This window comes from Sminthopsis crassicaudata, chromosome 1, assembly GCF_048593235.1.
Source record: "Sminthopsis crassicaudata isolate SCR6 chromosome 1, ASM4859323v1, whole genome shotgun sequence".
Lineage (NCBI taxonomy): Eukaryota > Metazoa > Chordata > Mammalia > Dasyuromorphia > Dasyuridae > Sminthopsis > Sminthopsis crassicaudata.
The window spans coordinates 529,898,936-529,918,139 of NC_133617.1; the positions used below are offsets into that span (position 1 = coordinate 529,898,936).

The 19,204-nt window shown below is 34.1% G+C and overlaps 1 protein-coding gene across 2 annotated transcripts in view; it reads left to right on the forward strand.

Moving 5' to 3' along the window:
- Positions 1 to 16,060, forward strand: part of ANP32B (acidic nuclear phosphoprotein 32 family member B) — a 32,775-nt gene extending 16,715 nt beyond the window's left edge. For both annotated transcript variants that reach the window (XM_074281834.1, XM_074281833.1), the window contains exons 4-7: positions 3,352 to 3,529; positions 8,877 to 8,995; positions 10,535 to 10,607; positions 15,610 to 16,060. In XM_074281834.1, coding sequence (XP_074137935.1) covers positions 3,352 to 3,529; positions 8,877 to 8,995; positions 10,535 to 10,607; positions 15,610 to 15,683 — 444 coding nt within the window. In that variant the 3' untranslated portion in view covers positions 15,684 to 16,060. The remainder of the gene's footprint in view (positions 1 to 3,351; positions 3,530 to 8,876; positions 8,996 to 10,534; positions 10,608 to 15,609) is intronic.
- Positions 16,061 to 19,204: the final 3,144 nt, after the last annotated feature.

Here is a 19,204-nt window from a genome sequence, read left to right on the forward strand (position 1 = left end):
GGGAAGTGAATGAGAAGAGAAAATAAATGTTTGTTGAAAAATATCTTCCAAAAAAGAAAGAAAGAAAAAAAGTTAAAATTTGGAGATAAAAATTTAATTAAAAAAGAATTTGGAATTGAAAATAAAAATATATTTTTAAAAATATGCTTTGATAACATGCTTTCATTGAGAAAAAGAAAAATTCAATTCACTCACCTCAAATTTGCCAATGAGAAGCAACAGAGCAGCCCAACTCTCTAACAGTAGAGGCCTAACACAAATTCCAACTCATGAAATTAAGATAGAAAAATGAGTAAACCGGAGGATACTGACACTAAAGGCATATGTTGGAGTCAGGGACATTCAAGGTACAACTTAGAAGAGGATGACACTGTTGTCATCCACAAAGAAAGACTCGGAGAAACTCACACATTTGCCATTTAGCTATTGGAATTCCTAGAAGAAATTGAGCAAGTTTGAAAATGGTCTTAACAGATGAAATGAGAAGAAAAAGTGAGAATGGAAACAAGATCTATCTAAGAGAATTTGGAAAATAAACAATTTAACACAGACAATTCTATAAGGCAATTACAAACACTAGGAAAAAACCCAAAGGCTGAAAAAATATCAGAAAATGTAAGTCAGTTCCTTCATCAATTAGGGAATGACTGAACAAGGTACAAGGTATGTTATATGATTGTGATAGAATACTATTATGTAACATAAGAAATGACAAGGAGAAAGTGACAGGGTTTAAAAAAAAAAAAAGACCTTGCAAATACTTAAATATGAATTGATGCAAAATGAAGTCAGCAAAATTAGGACACAGTATATATTTGTACACAGTAGCAGCAATATTATAAGGCTGACCCACTGTGAAAGATTTAGCTACTCTGAATCAAGTCAGTGATCCAAAACAATTAAAGGACCTGTGATGAAAAATGCTGTTTGCAGAGAGAGGTCTGATAAACTCTGAGAGTGTAGATTGAAGCATACACCTTTTAACTTATTTTTCTTCATGTATGTTTTGAAACATGGCTAATAAGGAAGTTTAAAAATGAAAAAGGAAAGGAAAAAAATTAAGGCATTTCCTTACCAAAACTAGGTACATGGAATAAATAGGATAGTGTCTTGATATTTACAGGAAATATTAAATGAGTTATAGGTAGAAATAGACAGTAAAATTATAGTAATAGGTAACTTCAACCTATCTTCTTTAGACACAGATAAATCTAACCAAAAAGTAAGAAAGAAATTAAGGATTTGAATAGAAATAGAAAGGATTCCCCAGTTGTGCATGGCACTTTTATAAAAATTGATTATTTATTAAGGGCATATAAACTTCAGAAACAAATGAAGCAGAGTAGAAATATTAAGCACATCCTTTACCAACCACATGCAGTCAAAGTTATATTCAAGTATTTTTGAATATAAGATTAACTTATTCAAAGAATAGATTAAAAAAAACCTATAAACAAAGAAATTTTGTCAGAGAAAATTGTGACAGCAATGGAACATACCAAAATTTTTAAGATTCAAAAAAAAAAAAAAAGCAATTGTAAAGGTAAAATTTATATCTCTAAATTGTTTCATCAATATAAAAAATAAAGAACAATATTACCAATAGAAGATGCAATTTGAAAAAACAAAGTAGAAAACAAACATTTTAAAACCCTGTTGAACAATAAAATAGAAATTCTGAGAATCAAAGAAAAGATTTAAAAATTAAAAGCAGAAAAACAAAGCCATTGAACTGGTAAAACTAGAACCTGATATTTTGAAGTAAAATAATAACACAGATAAACCATTAGTTGGAGTGATTTTTTTTTATCAGAATTTTTAATTTTATCAGAAAATAAAAAAGACAAATCAAAATAGATGAAGCAGAAGAAATTATTAGAAACTATTTTGCCATATTATATGCAAAAACCCCGAAAAAAAGCCCAAGTTATAGATGAACCCCCAAATAAGAAAAAAAAAAACAACAAACCAAAATTCTAGAACCAAGTTGATTTACAAATGAATTATCAAACATTCAAATGACAATTCTAATACTACATAAACTCTTTGCAAAAATAGAAAAAGAAGAGATCGTTCCAAACTCTTCTAATATGTCCTCTGGACCTAAATTAAGGAGAGACAAACCAGAGAAAAGAAAATTATATAAGACCACAGAAATATTTCATGAAAGATTCTACATTATGACCAGGTTGGATTTATATAGGAATGCAAAGTTGGATCAATATTAGGGAAACTATATAGTAGACTATATTATTACGAAATTATCAAATTACATAATTTAAACAGATGCTGAAAACGTCTTTTATACATCAATTTCTATTTAAAAAAGAAAAAACAGTAAAATGTATAGAAATAAGTGAACCTTTCTTTAAAATGTCAGTAAATACAATAAATTGAATCCATTTTAACATGCTTAATATTTTTCATTCCCTTCCCTACAATGCCATTGCAGATTACCATTCTACTATGCTCTGGAATTCCTGCTCCATAATGAACAAACTTTTCATATTAAATATCATTTCTCATTCCTTGTTTCCTTAACTATGCTTTCCAGTACTGGCTACACTTTTATATGCCCTTCCCCCGACTTACTGATAACATTGAAGGAGGCAGGATATTTTATGTTCCTGTTATACACTCTTAAGGACTGTATTATCTTGATTTCTGTCCTCACTTCAATTGGATCATAAGAACTTTGAATAGAGAGGTTATTTTGTATTTCTTGAATGCTCTTGACAGAATAGGGCTAAGATTATTTTTAGCACCCAGAAAAATAATTAATTGATTATTTGATTATTGTAACACACTATAAACTGGATGTTTAAGCCTAAAACCTTTTTTTTTTTTTTTTTTTTTCCCTGAGGTTAAGTGACTTGCCCAGGGTCATATAGCTAGGAAGTGTTAGGTCTCAGAACAGATTTGAACTTGGGTCCTCCTGAATTCAGGGCTGGTGCTCTATTCACTGCGCCACCTAACTGCCCCCAAAGCCTAAAACCTAAAAAAAAATAAGGATTAGTATAAGAGATACCATATTATGAAAAAATCAGAATTTTAATGAAAATTAATATTGCTATTTCTCTATTTCTTTGAACTATTAATCATGTTCCTATGATGGTACATATCAGAGGGGAAGAATAATTTAAAAAATCAAATCTGGATCAGTAAAAAATTTTGTGAGTTTTTTTTTCCTTTATTTTACCTATAAAATAAATTCTATTTTTTTCTTTATTCTACCTACAGAATAAAATTAACAGTACCTAATTGATTAACAAGAAGCAAAATAAAATTGTTTCCCTCTAAAATTTCTATTCCTTTTAAATTTATGTAATTGTTTTTAATCCCTTACCTCAGAAAAAGCTGGAATATCTAAAAAGCCTGGACCTGTTTAACTGTGAGGTGACAAACCTGAACGATTATCGAGAAAGTGTCTTCACACTCCTTCCACAATTAACATACCTTGATGGCTATGACCAAGAAGACAAAGAAGCCCCAGACTCTGATGCTGAAGTAGATGGAGTAGACGATGAAGGTGAGTTTGAAAACATGATTTGTATTTCTCAAGCTATTATATTAGGGTACTGAACTTTGTTGCTTTAAAAAATAATAATTTAAATTGTGACTTTAAAAATTTCATAATTGTATTTGGAGGATGGACAGCTTTATCCTTTGTATCAGAACAAGGCATCAAGTCAACTAAGTCTTTCTAAAATAGGGTCTTGTAGACATTTGGAATAAGGTATAAAGGTTTCTTTATGGAGTCAGGGTTTTAAGAATTTAGAGTCCCCAAATCCTGGACTCTTTTTTTCTAAAGCATATAAGAACTCTTAGGTTGTGGATATATAACTATAATTTAGAAATTAATAGGCTTGAGAAAGATGGATTCAATTCTTAAAATACAGAAGAAAATTTGATTCTATTTTCACAATTAAAATAAAGATAAATTTAAATCACTTTGCAGAGCAGGCAGTGAAACAGAATATGAAAACCAACTCTTCTATTAGTTATATGTTATGTTTTCATGTAACTCTTACCTAGACAGTGTATTGATTAAAATAATCTAGATTTTACCTTCTTGTTATATTGTCAGACCATGCAGTCATAAAATATTAGTGAGAACTAGAGGGGTCCTTAAGAGACAAGTTAGGTGGCTCAGTGGATAGAGCACTCAAATTAGAGAAGAAGACTTGAGTTCAAATATGAACTCAACCATGTACTAGCTATGTGATCCTGGGTAAGCTGCTTAACCTCAGTTTGACTTAACCCACTGGAGTAGGAATGGCAGTAGAATGACAAACCACTCTGGTATTTTTGCCAAGAAAACCTCATGGATAATATTGGTGTGCCATGATCCATGGGATCCACAATTGTGCAACAGAAAAAAAAAGGGCTTCATATATCAATTTGGCTATAGTACTGGGTTGGACTAGAGAGGTGATATCTAAGGTATTTCCGTTCTTTAGCTGTGATCCAGATCAAGTCATATGACTTTTAATAACAGCTTAATTCAAGCAATGAACATTGATCTCTTTTTTAGAAAAGGAAGAGATTGAAAATAGAAAAGGCAGGCTGGGGGCAATGATGAGAATGAATGATAAGGGATTGAATTCTAGGTAAAACCTCAAGGTAGTAGCACACAAAAACTCTGAAAAACACATTAGTTTGTAGCATCTATAAAAGGAGTAAGAAATCTCTGATCTCCGAGATTGCTTTGTTTATTTATGTAAACATTGTATTCCCAATGGGATCCCTCCTTCAGGTTTAAATCTTTTTATATATTATAAATAACTGGAAATTTTCATTTTGCAGTTATAACCAAGTGATCTTTTACATCTTAGATCTAGGACTGGGGGGAACCACATCCACTATCTATCAAGTCCAGCACCTTCATTTTGCAACTGAGAAAACTGAGATCCATGAAGGTTAAATTAGGAGTCTGGCATAGGGATTGGGGACTTTAAACCCAACACTTATAGTTTGGGATTCTATAAATTTATTACAGACACATTTTTTTTTTCATTCTAATAACCATCAGAAAAAATTGTTTATGCTGAATGATTATGAATGGTGATAATTTGTGTATAAGTTAAAATCCTAAATAACTTGAGGGGAGCTTGAATACTTGAATAAGCCTCTGAAAAAAAAATGATTTCTTGGTCAATATGCAGTCACCATGAACTGAGTAGTCCTCTTTTACTGGAGTCCAGGAAATGTGAAGAACTAGAAAAGATAAGTTAGTAAAATAAGAACTAAAAAGAGGAGTTGAAACCAAAATTGGAAGAACGGGGGAGAACAAAGGGAGAAGGTATTGAATGTCAAGATGAGGAATTTGGATTTTATTCACTATTTAGTAGGGAGCCATTAAAGATGCTTGCACAGGGGAAGTGATCTGATCAAAGCATTAGGGAAAATAGGTAATTGTCTAGTTAGAAAATAGGTAACTGGAGCAGCTAGGGTGGCGCAGTGGATAGAGCACCAGTTTAAATCTGGTCTCAGACACTTAACACTTCCTAGCTGTATGACCCTGGACAAGTCACTTAACCCCAGCCTCAAAAAAAAGGGGGGGGATAGAAAATAGGTAACTAAGATGGATTGGAGAAGGGAAAAACTGGTCCCAAGGAGATAATATAGAAGGTAATCACAATTTATTTCTGTATTAGTGTAACTTGTTAGAACCAGACCTCACTTCCTCCCTGTTTCCCAAATACCCATTATTTACAAGCCCTTCATTGGAGCAGATGATCTTTGTGTTGCCCCTTGGCTACAGACTGGCTCCTTCAGATTGTTTGGATCTTAGCCATCTGTGACCTACTGCCATCTTTCTGTGGGGAAAGACAATCCCTTTCTCACACTCTGTACTTCTTAGACTTTCTGCTTCAGTCTAGGCCATTGACTGTAAGGTTGCACCATCATCTTAATTTAGTAACTTTAATTCTGACTGTACCCCTGAGCCTCGAAACAGAAGCATCTTTTTCACTCGGCATGTGGTCTAAACTTGGCCACCAAGGATATTTCTAGCAACCCCAAACCATGATAAGTAGAGATAACCTGGAGACACTGCTAAAAGACATAGGCCTTATGCCGCAAACTTATGTTGCAGCTAATCATTGCTTGCTTAATCCAGGCCCTGATCTGGACCCTGACCCTTAGATGATGGGTGGATTTCTGAAAACTTCCTTGCCCTCAGTAGTAGGAAAGATAGCACCTATATGGGCAGCAGTTCATTCTAGAGCTTTTTTCCTTTTGGAGACCATCTTTACCCCACACTTCCCTGCAATATTTGGCTCTCCCTGGCTTTACTTGCGTGATCCCACTATCCTGTGGAGCAGGGACATAATCTGGTTTTTTGCTTATTCTGTGTGTGAGAATTTATTTGGGACCAATTGGGGGTGCTTTAACCACAGTGAATTAATTAATCCAGAAAATCTCTAGCTGCCTGTCCAATAAGAGTTTTTTAAGATGTTATTATTGGGGGCAGCTAGGTGGCACAGTGGATAGAGCACCAGCACTGAATTCAGGAGGACCCAAGTTCAAATGTGGTCTCAGACACTTCCTAGCTCTGTGACCCTGGGCAAGTCTCTTAACCCCAGCCTCAAAAAAAAAAAAAAAAAAGATGTTATTATTTAGGCCAGAAAAATACCAGAAAATCTTTCTCTTGATGCAGAACTTTTTGTCTAGTCTTCTATCTTGCTACTCGTATGACTCAGAAATCCATCCACCAAGCATTTATTAAGCACTTATTGTTTGCTGTGCCAGTCTCTGTACTAGGTAATAGGAATACAAAGATAAAAATGAAATAAGCCATGTCCTTAAAAAGAATACATTCTAATATAAGAAACAACATGTACATTATAAAGTGACTAGAAGGTTACTGTCACGTAAAGATTTCAAAAATTTCATATAGGAGAAATTGGGCTTGGACTTAGTTTTCAGGGAACCTGGTTTTGCCTCTATACTATCATGTGCCAATCCATATCAATTTGTTCAAATGGGATATATTCTCTTCAAGGACTCAAAAACTGTTAGATGTTAAATTATATGTTATGGGAGCTGGAGTGACTGATTTCACAGGTACAAATCTCTGAAATGGTGGAAGAAAAAGAGGTGTGTTGCATTTACACTTGATATCACAGGTCTCTTTTCAAATTGCCTTTTAAAAAAGGTTTTATTGCTCTTTTGCTTTTTCCATTATCATAGTTTCCCCTAGTGTATATCTAATTTTCCCACCCCAATCCCTTGGAGAGTCCATATAACTATATAACAACCTCATGTAACAATTGATATTTTTAAAGAAGAGGGGGTTAAAAATCAGTATAACTGATCAGTACATTGACAAAGTGTGAAATTATGTATAATGCACAACATTTTGAATCTCCCACCTCTACAAAGGGGTAGAATGGATATTTCTTCTCTTCTCCTTTTGAGACATTCATATTCTTCATAATTCTGAAGCATTCATCTTTGGCTTTTGTTGTTGTTGTTGTATATGTGGTTGTTTTGTCTTAGTTTTTTCCCCATTTTAATAGTATTTTGTTTTTCCAATTACATGTAAAGAGTTTTCAGCATTCATTTTTGTAAGATTTTGAGTTCCAAATTTTTTCTCCTTCCTTCCCTTACCCTCCCTAATTCAGCAAGCAATCTGATATGAATTATAAATGTACAATCATTTTGCTGTTAACCCTTGTAATGCCATGTATATTATTTTCCAGTCTTAAATTATGACGTTATGGGAGGAAAGGAGGCCATACTTTAGTTTTTCTTTTCTTTTCTTTTCTTTTCTTTTCTTTTTTTGGATCCTCATTCATGTAATGTATTATATTTCCCTGAACTGAAATATGCTGCTCAACCCCTTTTATTTAGGTAACTCATCTTTTGGCAAAATTTGACACATTGACTCACATTTTGACAACATGTGCCATATATATATGTATATATCAAAGTTGATGATACTAGGAACTTTATAACAAACACAGTAATACTGCCTATATTTTGCTGCATTCCAGAAACTTTAAAGCATTTTGTTGGGATACCTTCAGTGCTTTGACTTCAGTCACTCATTTAGGTGGCAGAGTAATCACCCAACCACTTTGATTGCATCTTACAGCCCTGTAATTTTACACCAAAATTTGGACTTTGTACTTTCAAATAGAATCCTTCCTTTTTTTTTTTTTTTTTTTTTTTTTTTTAGAATTGAGAAGCAATTGGGGTTAAGTGACTTGCCCAGGGTCATGCAGTTAATATGTGTTAATATGCAGTCTGTGTCTGAGGCTGGATTTGAACTCAGGTCCTTCTGATTCCAGAGTTGGGACTCTATCCACTGTGCTACCTCACTACTCCCAGAATTACTTGTTATTTAGACTTTATCATTTCCTCTGAGGTGCTTCACGTGGGTATTTCTATATGCAGTCAACCACATATATTAAACATCTACCATGTGCCAAGTATTAAATCAAAAACTAAGTAGCAGCTACTCCCAAGGGACTTAGTCTGTCAGGAGAAATTTGAAATTATTAGGTAACATAAATATGTTTATATATAGATATTTATACACACATATATACATATACAATTTTTTTCAGGGAGGGCAATTTTTTCAGTGGGGCATCAGGAAAAGGCTTTTATGTGGAAGAAAACCAGGGATTCTAAGAGGGAGAAGTAAACTCGTACAAAGCTGTACAAATATGGACTGAAATGTCATTTGGAGGAACAACAAGTAAGCTAGTTTTGACTGAACTATAGAATCCATGAAAATGATGAGAGTGATGTAAAGTAAATGTAGAAAGGTGTGCTCATGCTAGATTTTTGCAACTTTAAATTTCATAGTTGAGAGGGACTTAAAAAGATTTAAACTAAGTACATTTAATTATCTTTCTTTCCAGAGGGAGAAGATGAAGAAGATGAGGAAGATGAAGATGAAGAAGATGAATTTGATGAAGAAGATGATGATGAAGAGGATGATGTAGAAGGAGATGATTATGAATATGATGTCAGTGGAGAGGTCTGTTGAATAAATATTTCAAAACCTATTAGCAGCTGTGAGAATGAATAGTATTTAAAGCATTTCTGATGACATATTAATATAATATTTAACTATTTAATTCAGATTTATTTTAAAATTCAACAAATGTTTATTTAGTGTAAAAGTCTCTCTTAGACAGAATGGAGTAGCAAGTTCCCCTTACAATTAGTGGAAAGAAGAGCACAAAATCAAACAGTAATGAGGGCAATGGTACTCTGGAAAACTTGGATCATTGACTTGGACTGATTGGCAAGTTTAGATATCTTATTCTTATTCTATTGAGGACTCATCAAGTTCTAAAGTCTGAAGATACACTATTTTGCATTTAGCTGACTTAGATAAAAATAAATCTGCATTACTCTCTACCTTATACTTATTTAGAATTAGTCTTTATAAAACCTATACTTCTTTTTTGTGTACTGGTGATACATATGAGAAGGAAAAAGGGAAAGAATTTTTCATTGAAAAACTTCATAGATTTTTCCTCTACTTAATACAATATATCCCAATACTCTAATAGCCTTTTGATCTCATTAATGTGAGCATTATTTCCAGTAATAGAGATTGCAGTGCATACAGGTCTGCCACTCTGTGCAACTCTCTTCACGTTGTATAAATTTGTCCCAGCTTTTGTACAGTACTACTAAATGCCCTTGCGATGACTTTGCTATTTGTATCTCTCTCTAAACTTCCTGTAAATTGATTTTATTCATAAAATTTATGTCACATTACATATATGTAAATTTCATGCATACATTGTACATCATGGTGTACTATAAAATTTACATTCCATCTCTATAAAATTTTGCAATATGCCTACTTGGAAAATATTTCCCAATGAATGCAGTTTTTAGATCTTTTTCATCTCTTTAATAGGGCAACTAGTTTAGATCCATTAAACTGTCATATGAAATTATTATAAAGCCGTATTTGTGCTCTTTCTTCCATTCATATCCCATTGTTCATCATTAGTAACTTGTTTGAATATGCCAGAATCAAGATATTTCAAATTCATGCTTATTCTTTCCTCATTTTCATTCTTCTGACTTTTTTTTTTTTTTTTTTTTTTTTTTTTTTTTTTTTTTTTTTTTTTTTTTTTTGAGGCTGGGGTTAAGTGACTTGCCCAGAGTCACACAGTTAGGAAGTGTTAAGTGTCTGAGACCAGATTTGAACTCGGGTCCTCCTAAATTCAAGGCTGGTGCTCTATCCACTGCACCACCTAGCTGCCTCCCTCTGACTCTTTTATAAATTTTGTTCTTTGCTCTAACAAATAAATGGACATGGCTAATTTGAGAACAATTCCCATATTAGGAACAAGTTATTTCCTTTCTATTAAAATGGAATTAATAAAATATAGTACAAAATTAATAGAGCTATTCTGGCCTGATGGTGCTATTATATATGTTTATAAAATTTCTAATAAAATTCCCTGATGAAATCTCATGTAAATAGTATGTGAAAAGGAAAACAACATCAAGGTATTTCCATAATATTGTAGGATTATGTCTCATTCTATAGGAAGAAGAATTTGGACATGATGGAGAAGTTGATGATGATGAGGAAGATGAAGATGAGGATGATGAAGACGAAGGTATGCCTTAATTGTATATTGTATTTTTAGGAGTGCTTGTCTTTATAGATTTAGAGTTGGAAGGGCTTTGGAGAGATCATCAAGACCAAACCCCCTCACATTATTTCTTTATTTACTTATTTTTGCAGTTTTAAGCTACTTATTTACTTTTTAATTTTGTTTTTATTTTCAGTTCCAAATTCTCTCCCACCCTCTGTCTGTTTCCTAACCCCTTAAGGAGCCCCCCCCAAAAAAAAAAAAAAAAGTCTGTTATAAATATGAAATCATGCAAAACATTTTTCTTACCAGCCATGTTCCAGGGGGAAGAAAAAAAAAAAGCAAGAAAAATGAAACAAGTGAAAAAAAAGATATGCTTCAATCTGTACTCTGAGTCCATTTGTTCTCTATTTAGAGGTAGATAGCATTTTATAAAATGAGTCCTTTGGAGTTTGTGGTGGATTATTGTATTGATCAGAGTTGCTAAGTCTTTCAGAATTGATTATAATATTACTGTTACTGTGTACAATGTTTTCCTGGTTCTGCTCATTTCACTTTGCATCAGTTCATGTAAGTCTCCTCAGGTTTTTCTGAATCTCCTTCATTGTTTCTTACAGCACATTAGTTTTCCATCCTAATCATGTGCCACAACTTGTTCAGTCATTCCCCAATTGATGGGTATCCCCTCAGTTTTCAATTCTTTGCCATCACAAAAACAGGTGCTGAAAGTATTTTTGTATGTCCTTTTTTCTTTTATCTCTTCAGCCTTTATTTTACAGATGAGGAAACTGGCATCCAAAAAAGTCACAGGCAATAAGTGGCAGGCCAAGATTTAGACCCAGGTCTTCTAACTCCAGATCCATTATCCTTTCTACTGAACCATGTTGTTTTAGTTAATTAGTAGAATAAGGCATGCAGCCTTATTGAATGAAAAAATATTTATTAAGCACATACTGTATACTCAGCACTATGACAAGAGCTAAATATACAAATAGAAAAATACCAACATTCCTTTGTCTTGAGAAGCTCATTCTAATTGGGAGAAATTGCATACATAGAAGCTGCAAGGCTAGAAAGGACTGGTAGTTCTTAGGATAATTGTAGGGCAGGGGGTCTGTAGAATCCAGTATCCAGGTAACTACAGTAAAGTTGAGTGGTCCAAAGAGTTCAATAGGAGGACAGATGGTAAGGCCTGGGGTAAGGCCTGGTGGCCTGCCATCTTACCGGGGGGATTGTAGTTTGTAATTCCCTGCTCATTAAAGCAATGTGAATGACTTTGTCCACCTTGCAGCCAAAGCACAGGAAGGTTATGGAGCCATAACCACTGAGAAGGGGATTGTGGGCTCTTCTGGATCTTTCTAAATGTAGAGGGGGATGAGGGGCAGCCTGCTTTTACGAATGAGAAATGCTACTGTCAGGAAGGTTGGAAGGAAGAGGAAATCTCAGTGAATTCTGGGAAAGAGGTAGGCAATATTTCTGTCCCTTATTCTCCCAAATCACTTTAATATAATGAAGAAAGAGTGCCAGAATGTTAGAAGCAACTGGTGACAGAGAACTAGATTTGGAATCAGGAAGACTTGAATCCAAATCTAGTCTCAAACACTTACTTGCTATCTGATTCTGGACAAGTTATTAATCTCTGATTGCCTTAGTTTCCTCAACTACAAAATGGGGATAATAATTCTACCTCCCTCTCAGGGTTGTTATGAATATTAAATGAGAAAATAATTGAGGCACTTAACAAATATTTATCTAATTCCTTCCTGTGAAATCACACCCATTTCTGCCCTGGAAGTAACAATAGTACCCTGCATTCCTATGGCACTAGAAAGGTTACAGAACACTGTGTTCACAACAATCCTGTGAGGTAGATGATACAAAATACTGTTCTCTTAAAGTTAATAGTCAATATTGTAACCAGGGTTTGAACCCAAGAGTCTTTTTATTCCAATTTCATTGTTTTTTCTGCTGTACCCAGAGATTCTTTTTATCCCAGAGGCAATGAGCTTCTGTTTCCTCCAGGCATAATGAAAGGAAAAAATTTGGTAGTGTATCTTATTTTTCCCCATATAACTAGAAAAAAAATGAGGTGAAGCTGGAAGGTGATTGCTCACATATGAGCCAAGTACACAGGAACATTAATAGAAGGTACTTTAAATCTAGAGAGAGAGCTTTCTTTTATTGTTCAGTTGCAGTTGGCTTATTATAAAAATAGAAGAATATTTGATTATATAAATCTCAGATGAAGGTTTACAAATTAGGCTAAAACTTTTTTTTTATAGTATCATTATAATGTTCTATTTTCCTTTAACTTAGCAACTTTGCTCCAGGTTTGTCAGAGTATTTTATCACAAGTTTCATATAGTGCTAAGTATCCTTTTAGAGATGGATAGAACAAATATTAAAAACAATAACCAGAAAATAATTAGGCTATTAAATAATATAGTGGATGGTACTGGACTACATGTCAAGAGACTCAGGTTCAAATCCTGGCTTAGATATTTAATAGGTATGTGACCCTTGGCACTTGTCCTCTAAGCCTAGTTTCTTCGATAAAATGTAGGTAGCAATGCCTCCTACCTTACGTGTTGTTGTGAGGCTCAAATGAGCTGGTATTCATAAAGGTTATGCAAACCTTAAAGCACTATATAAATATTAATTATTATTTATCTTCAGTGAGCACTCTCTTTCCTCTATTGATCTTTTTCTGCCTAGTACACTGTCGAACTGATAATTGATTTTCTGTTTTCTACTTAAATATTTTTAATAGTAGCTTTTAAGAAAATGAAATTCATTTCATTTTGGGACATTTGCAACTTTTAATATATTATAAAAGCTCATATGGTGCTTTACAGTTTGCAAAACTGCATGTAATTTCTACTTGTTGGTCCTAACTCTATTCTGTGACATAGAATAACAAACCTATGGCTCCTCCTACAGAACAATCCTTATGGTATTTGAAAAATAACATGTCCCTTAGTCTTTCTTCTCTCTTTTCAACATTCCCATTTCTTCCAACCTTTTCTCATATAGCATACGGATTTTCACCACTTTGGCTGCTAGCTAGAAAGAAGTCACTTTGTTAAAAGGTGGTGCCCAGAATTAAACCCCCACAGTGCAATCTAACCCTGTTCATGGGATCTTCAACAGCTTCAGTTTCTTGAAATTGATGCCTCTTACCTTTCTCTAAGGCTCACAGGACCTGTAGTTGAAAAGGACCTTAAATATTCCTCAGTCCAAATCCCCTTATTTTATGGCCCAGTGAATTTAAGTGATTTGCCTGGGATCACTCCAGGAATAAGTGACAGAGCCTCAGATTCCATACAATAGTGCCCTTAACCCTCCACCATATTTTCTTTACTTGTACCCTATAAAGGCCCTTCCCTTATAAACAAATTTTTTGCTTCCCTCACATCCCTGCATGCTTTTGTTCTCAGTCACAGTGGTTCTGGTTATGATATGCCTTAGGGTTGATCAGTGGTTCAGTTTTCCCCTCCCCTAAGGTTTTGGGTGTGATTGATGGCCCTCTGACACCTACTAACGTTTAGTGGATGTGAATAATACTCATTGCATTTTGGAGACCCCAAAAAACCTAACCACATGTTATAGAAGAGAGGGTAGTCCCCTTTTTCTGCCATGAGTCTGAACCTGTTCAGCTTGGGGGACTGTTTTGTCTGTCCCATGCATGGTTGGTAGTATGGTAACAAGCCTTTGGTGAGCTGTCACTTCTCAGCCAGGTGAATATTATATTCATATCCATGAATCTTATTAATTTTCTATTACCTCTCAAGACAGGAGTTGCTCATCATTCTGTTATATGACAAACAACTAGAACTTCTAGCCCAAGGATAATCTATCCTGTGCCTTTTGGATATTCTTCCAGAGTTTTTGGCATGGAATAGAGAGACTGGGATACTTTATTTTTCCTACCCCTATGCTTTCTTGACCTGCTCAATAAAAAAGAATGAATTGAAAACTTTTCCTCTGCAAACCTCCCCCCCAATATCTATTAGTTTTATCAGAAATAATCCTGTTTTACCAAGGTCAACCTTATAACAGAGGACCTCTATTAATAAAGCTTCTACTAATAAGTATAAATTCTTTCATTCTATATTCAAAGATTTGTCAAATATATTGCTGAAATTAAAATATACCATATATACAGGTTATACCATGTATACAGAATTCCCCCATAACCGGTAAGACCATTAGAATTAGAAAGAGAAAAGAACAAGGTCACTATAGAAAAAAAAAGAATCATGTATGGCTTTTACTCAGTTTAAAAAAATGCTTCAAAAGGCATGAAAAAATTTTCTTCTGTTGTTACACCTTACATTAAGAAGTTTATCTAACCAGCCCTTTTTGTAGTGGCAAGAAACTGAAAATTGAGTAGATGCCCATTAGTTGGAGAATGGCTGAATAAATTATGGTATATGAATGTTATGGAATGTTATTGTTCTATACAAAATGATCAGTCTGATTTCAGAAAAGCCTGGAAAGACTTACATGAACTGATGCTTAGTAAAGTGAACATATCCAAGAGAACATTATACATAGCAACAAGATTATATGATGATCAAATGTGATAGACTTGGCTCTTCCCAAAAGACTTGTGATAGAAAAGTGTCATCTGCATCTAGAGAGAGAACTATGGAGACTGAATGTGGATCAAAGCACAGTATTTTCACCTTTTGTTGTTATTTGTTTGTTTCTCTTGGGTTTTTTTTCTTTTGATCTGATTTTTCTTGCACACCATGACAAATATGGAAATATGTTTAGAAGAATTGCACATGTTTGTTTATCCTATATTGGATTGCTTGATGTGGGGAAGTGGGAGAAGAGGAAGAAAAATTTGGAACACAAAGTTTTTACAAAAGTGAATATTGAAAACTACCTTTGCATGTTTTTGGAAAAAATAAATATTATCAATATATGAATTAAAAGTGTAGCTAATAATAATTTCATTTATTTTGAAGTAAAAATTTCTTATCCAGGGGTCTTAAAATGTGTCTTCTTTATTGTATAGAGGATGAAGAGACTGGGAAAGGTGAAAAAAGGAAGAGAGAAACAGATGACGAAGGAGAAGGAGAAGATGATTAAGACCCCAAATGATCTGAAAAAAGAACTGTTCAGTATTGTGTGGACTTCTCCTATTGATTTGGTAGCTGTAAAAAGAAGTGGTAGCTATAATCCAAGCCCCCAGGACACCTAAAGAGCCAAAGAGTAGTTCCTGTGACATTCTACATTCCTCCGATCATTCCCCATTGGATATCCAAGTTACCAACAAATTTGGGGAATTAATCCCAACAAAATAGTCAGAGTTATTAGGTTTTCTTATGACTGTTGCCATAGCAGGGAGAGCAGCTGTGATCGGTGAATCCTGATTGTTGATGGCTACCAGTTACACCAAGGTTGTAATACCATTTTTACTTTCTGTACAACAAAAGAAGCTTTGTAAATAAAATCTTAACATTTTGGGTCTGTTTTTCATGCTTTTCTTTTCTTTTCTTTTTTTTTTTTAAACCATTAATTTTTTTACATTAGGATGTTTTATGTGACGACTACAGATAAATATTTTTAAGAATTTCAGTGAAATAAACATGTTACTATTTGGTAAAGTCTAGTTGTACGTTTACATTTTTAAAAATTAGACTTTAGATATGCTCATTTGAAACATACTAAAGAGAATTATTTGAATTTTTTAAGTGATGGTAATTGCAAAAATGTACTTGTGTATATATTTACACATTGTGCATTTAAATCAGTTAAGCATTGATAATGAGAGACATAAATATTTCATTACTGTCAGTGTGAAGGATTTTATATGGTTCTGAATTCTAAAGTGCTGAAGTTCCTAGGGAATGTTAAGCTAAAATTTTTAGGCAAAAGTAGTAGCTAAGTTAAGGAAGAAAAGTCTGACATAATAGTTCTTGTACCAAGGTTTTTTTTTATAGTTTGTCCAATTGATAGTCTATTTTAGGGAAATGGATGACAACAATGTGTAAGACTTTAAAAAAAAAAAAAACCATTTTTCTAAAATGCAAAGGACTCTAGAGGTCATTTCAGCTGTTCCAGAAAGAAGACATTTACCTTATTCTTAAAGATAGAAGTAGGTATATGAATGCAGTGTCAACAGATTAACAATATTGCCTATTTCTGTAAGTGTAAGATTTATTTGTTATTTAACTAGTGGGCAATTTCTTCTGTTGTGTCTGAAATTTGGAAATTTTTGTGATTGTATATGGGGTAAGTTGAAATGGAAATGGTGAAAGGGTGGATGGGAATCTTATCCTCGTAATATAAAATGAGGGACACTTTCAAGATCATATACTGGCAATACCAAAAATAGCACTGTTTTTAAAAACTAATAATTAAATGCAGTTCTTTTCCTTGGCACTAAGATAGTTGATTTTTTTTTTCTTTTTTGTAAACAAATACATATTAAAGTTGATTTTTTTTTATTTCAGAATTAATAGGTATTAATTTTCCCCTTTCCTTCTCCATGTATAACCAATATCTCCTATGAATTGTCTGTATTTGTTATTTCCTTTAGACTTATATTCTTAAAGTGACATGATTTTTATAAAATCACTTTATGTCAGAAGACATTTCTTTTCAATAAGTTTTTTTCTTAGAATTCCTTCACTAAATCAACTATACTTGTGGAATGTAAGTAAAGTACTTGCTTACAAATCCTTATTTCCATGTTTGTCAGCAAGTGACCTCCATAACTCCCTGGCATACGTAAGATTCATTCCTGCTGTATTTATCTTAAGGTACTCCATAAAGATCCACTTGGCATTAAGGGCTTTCATTGTGAAATTTGACTCAATTGGAAACCTACTTTTAATGTGCTTGTCCCTGGGAATTCTTTTGTAAATCAATTTCTTTAGAATCTTTGGACTTTTCTTCCTGGTCCTGTTGATGAGAATTAGGTAAGGGGTAACCCCTTTTAGTTCTGTGCTAGGATACATAGTTAAATCCATGCCCAAAAACCTAGATTGATAAAAAAAAAGATTTATTGTAGGGGTTTGGAAGTAAGGGTAAAGGTAGAAAGATGCCAGGGCCAGAGCTGGCACCGAGCAGATAGGAACCCTTGGCATGGCTGATGTAAGAATGCCATGTTTGGGCTCCTGCCAAAAGTGGGCTCCAGGGTTCCCCTTTTTATAATCTTGAAGGTGGGTGGAGTCTCAGGCATTGAATAGAATTCAATGGGTTTTTAGATAAGGAAGAAGCTGTTTGTGGGGATTGGGGAAACCTGAGCAGATAATGGGGGCTGGGAAAGCCTAGATATTGGAATTCAAAAGGGTGCTTTTGACCAGGATTTGTGAATCAAAGATGTTAGCTTCTTCAGCCATGGGGGGGGGATGGGAATCAGAAAGGAATCTTAAAGAGACCTCAACCCACATCATTGTAACCTATAAATTCACATTCTCTCTTAAAAAGCTCAAAGTTGAAATAATTAACTCAGACTTAATCTTAAAACAGGCTTTCCATTCTTAACTTGGTTGATTTCAAATCTCATTTCCTCTTAAAAAAAAGTTAACATGATTCTCATTATCAATTTTTAAGTTCAATCAGCCTTACCAAAACACTTCTATAATCATTTTTAGATAAACTACTTTTCCACTGATTATATTACTGTGCAGAGTATTACTTTCTAGTAAATTTTCCTTTTCTCAGCAGGAAAATTGATTTGATCATGTTCCATTCATTGGTTATAAACATTAGGATTCCCATTTGATGTCAATAAGAGCTTTTATTAGACTTGTGGAAATCAAATCCTCGATTAACTGCAAGATGCTATTTTGGGATCTGCTAACAATGAGAATCGGCTTATTTGGAAAAAGCCACTGCATCTCTGATTCTGAATATAGCCACATAATGGGCTTCTGAATGCCCAGTCAGCCACTTTCTTTCACCTACTCCTTTCATCAGAATCTGGTTGCCTTCTGCTTTCTGATAGAACGTTGTATTAATTTTTTCTTTCTTCCCAGCCATTGTATTCAGCTTATTTTACCAATTTTGGCCTTGGGAAAGGGCCTATCTATCTCTAAGAGAGGGAGTGGGTGGAGGAACTCCGCATGGGCTGGCTAAGTCCAACTCAACTTGTTCCTTGTAGTCTCGCTGGATTCAGCATCAGCTTTCTCTCAAGCAACATTATCTCAGCTTCTCTTTATCTCTTACCAGAACCCTACAATCCAGCAACCACAGAAATGTTTGTGGGATGGAAGTAAATGAGATTAAAAGAAGTGAAAATGAGTTTTACACTGATCCAGCTGTTTCCCTTTTATTCCAGGCCTATTACTCTGGCTCTTCATTAAGAGAAATGATGGGTTAGTGCCCCCATTGCCTTATTCTTCTGGGATCATAACTCAGAAAGAAGCCCTTCCAGCCTTCATCAAGAGGGAAAGAATTTAGCTTAGGTTTCAGGCCATTTTAATAAGGATCAGTCAACCCTCTAAAATGTAAAAGCAAGGAGATGTAGTTGAAAGAGCCCTAGATTTGGAGTTAAGACAGGGATTTGAACCCCAGCTGTGGCATCCATGACCTTTACATTACATTACAACTTCTCTGGGCTTCTAATCTATAAGGTGAGGGGACTAGAGGAGATAACCTTT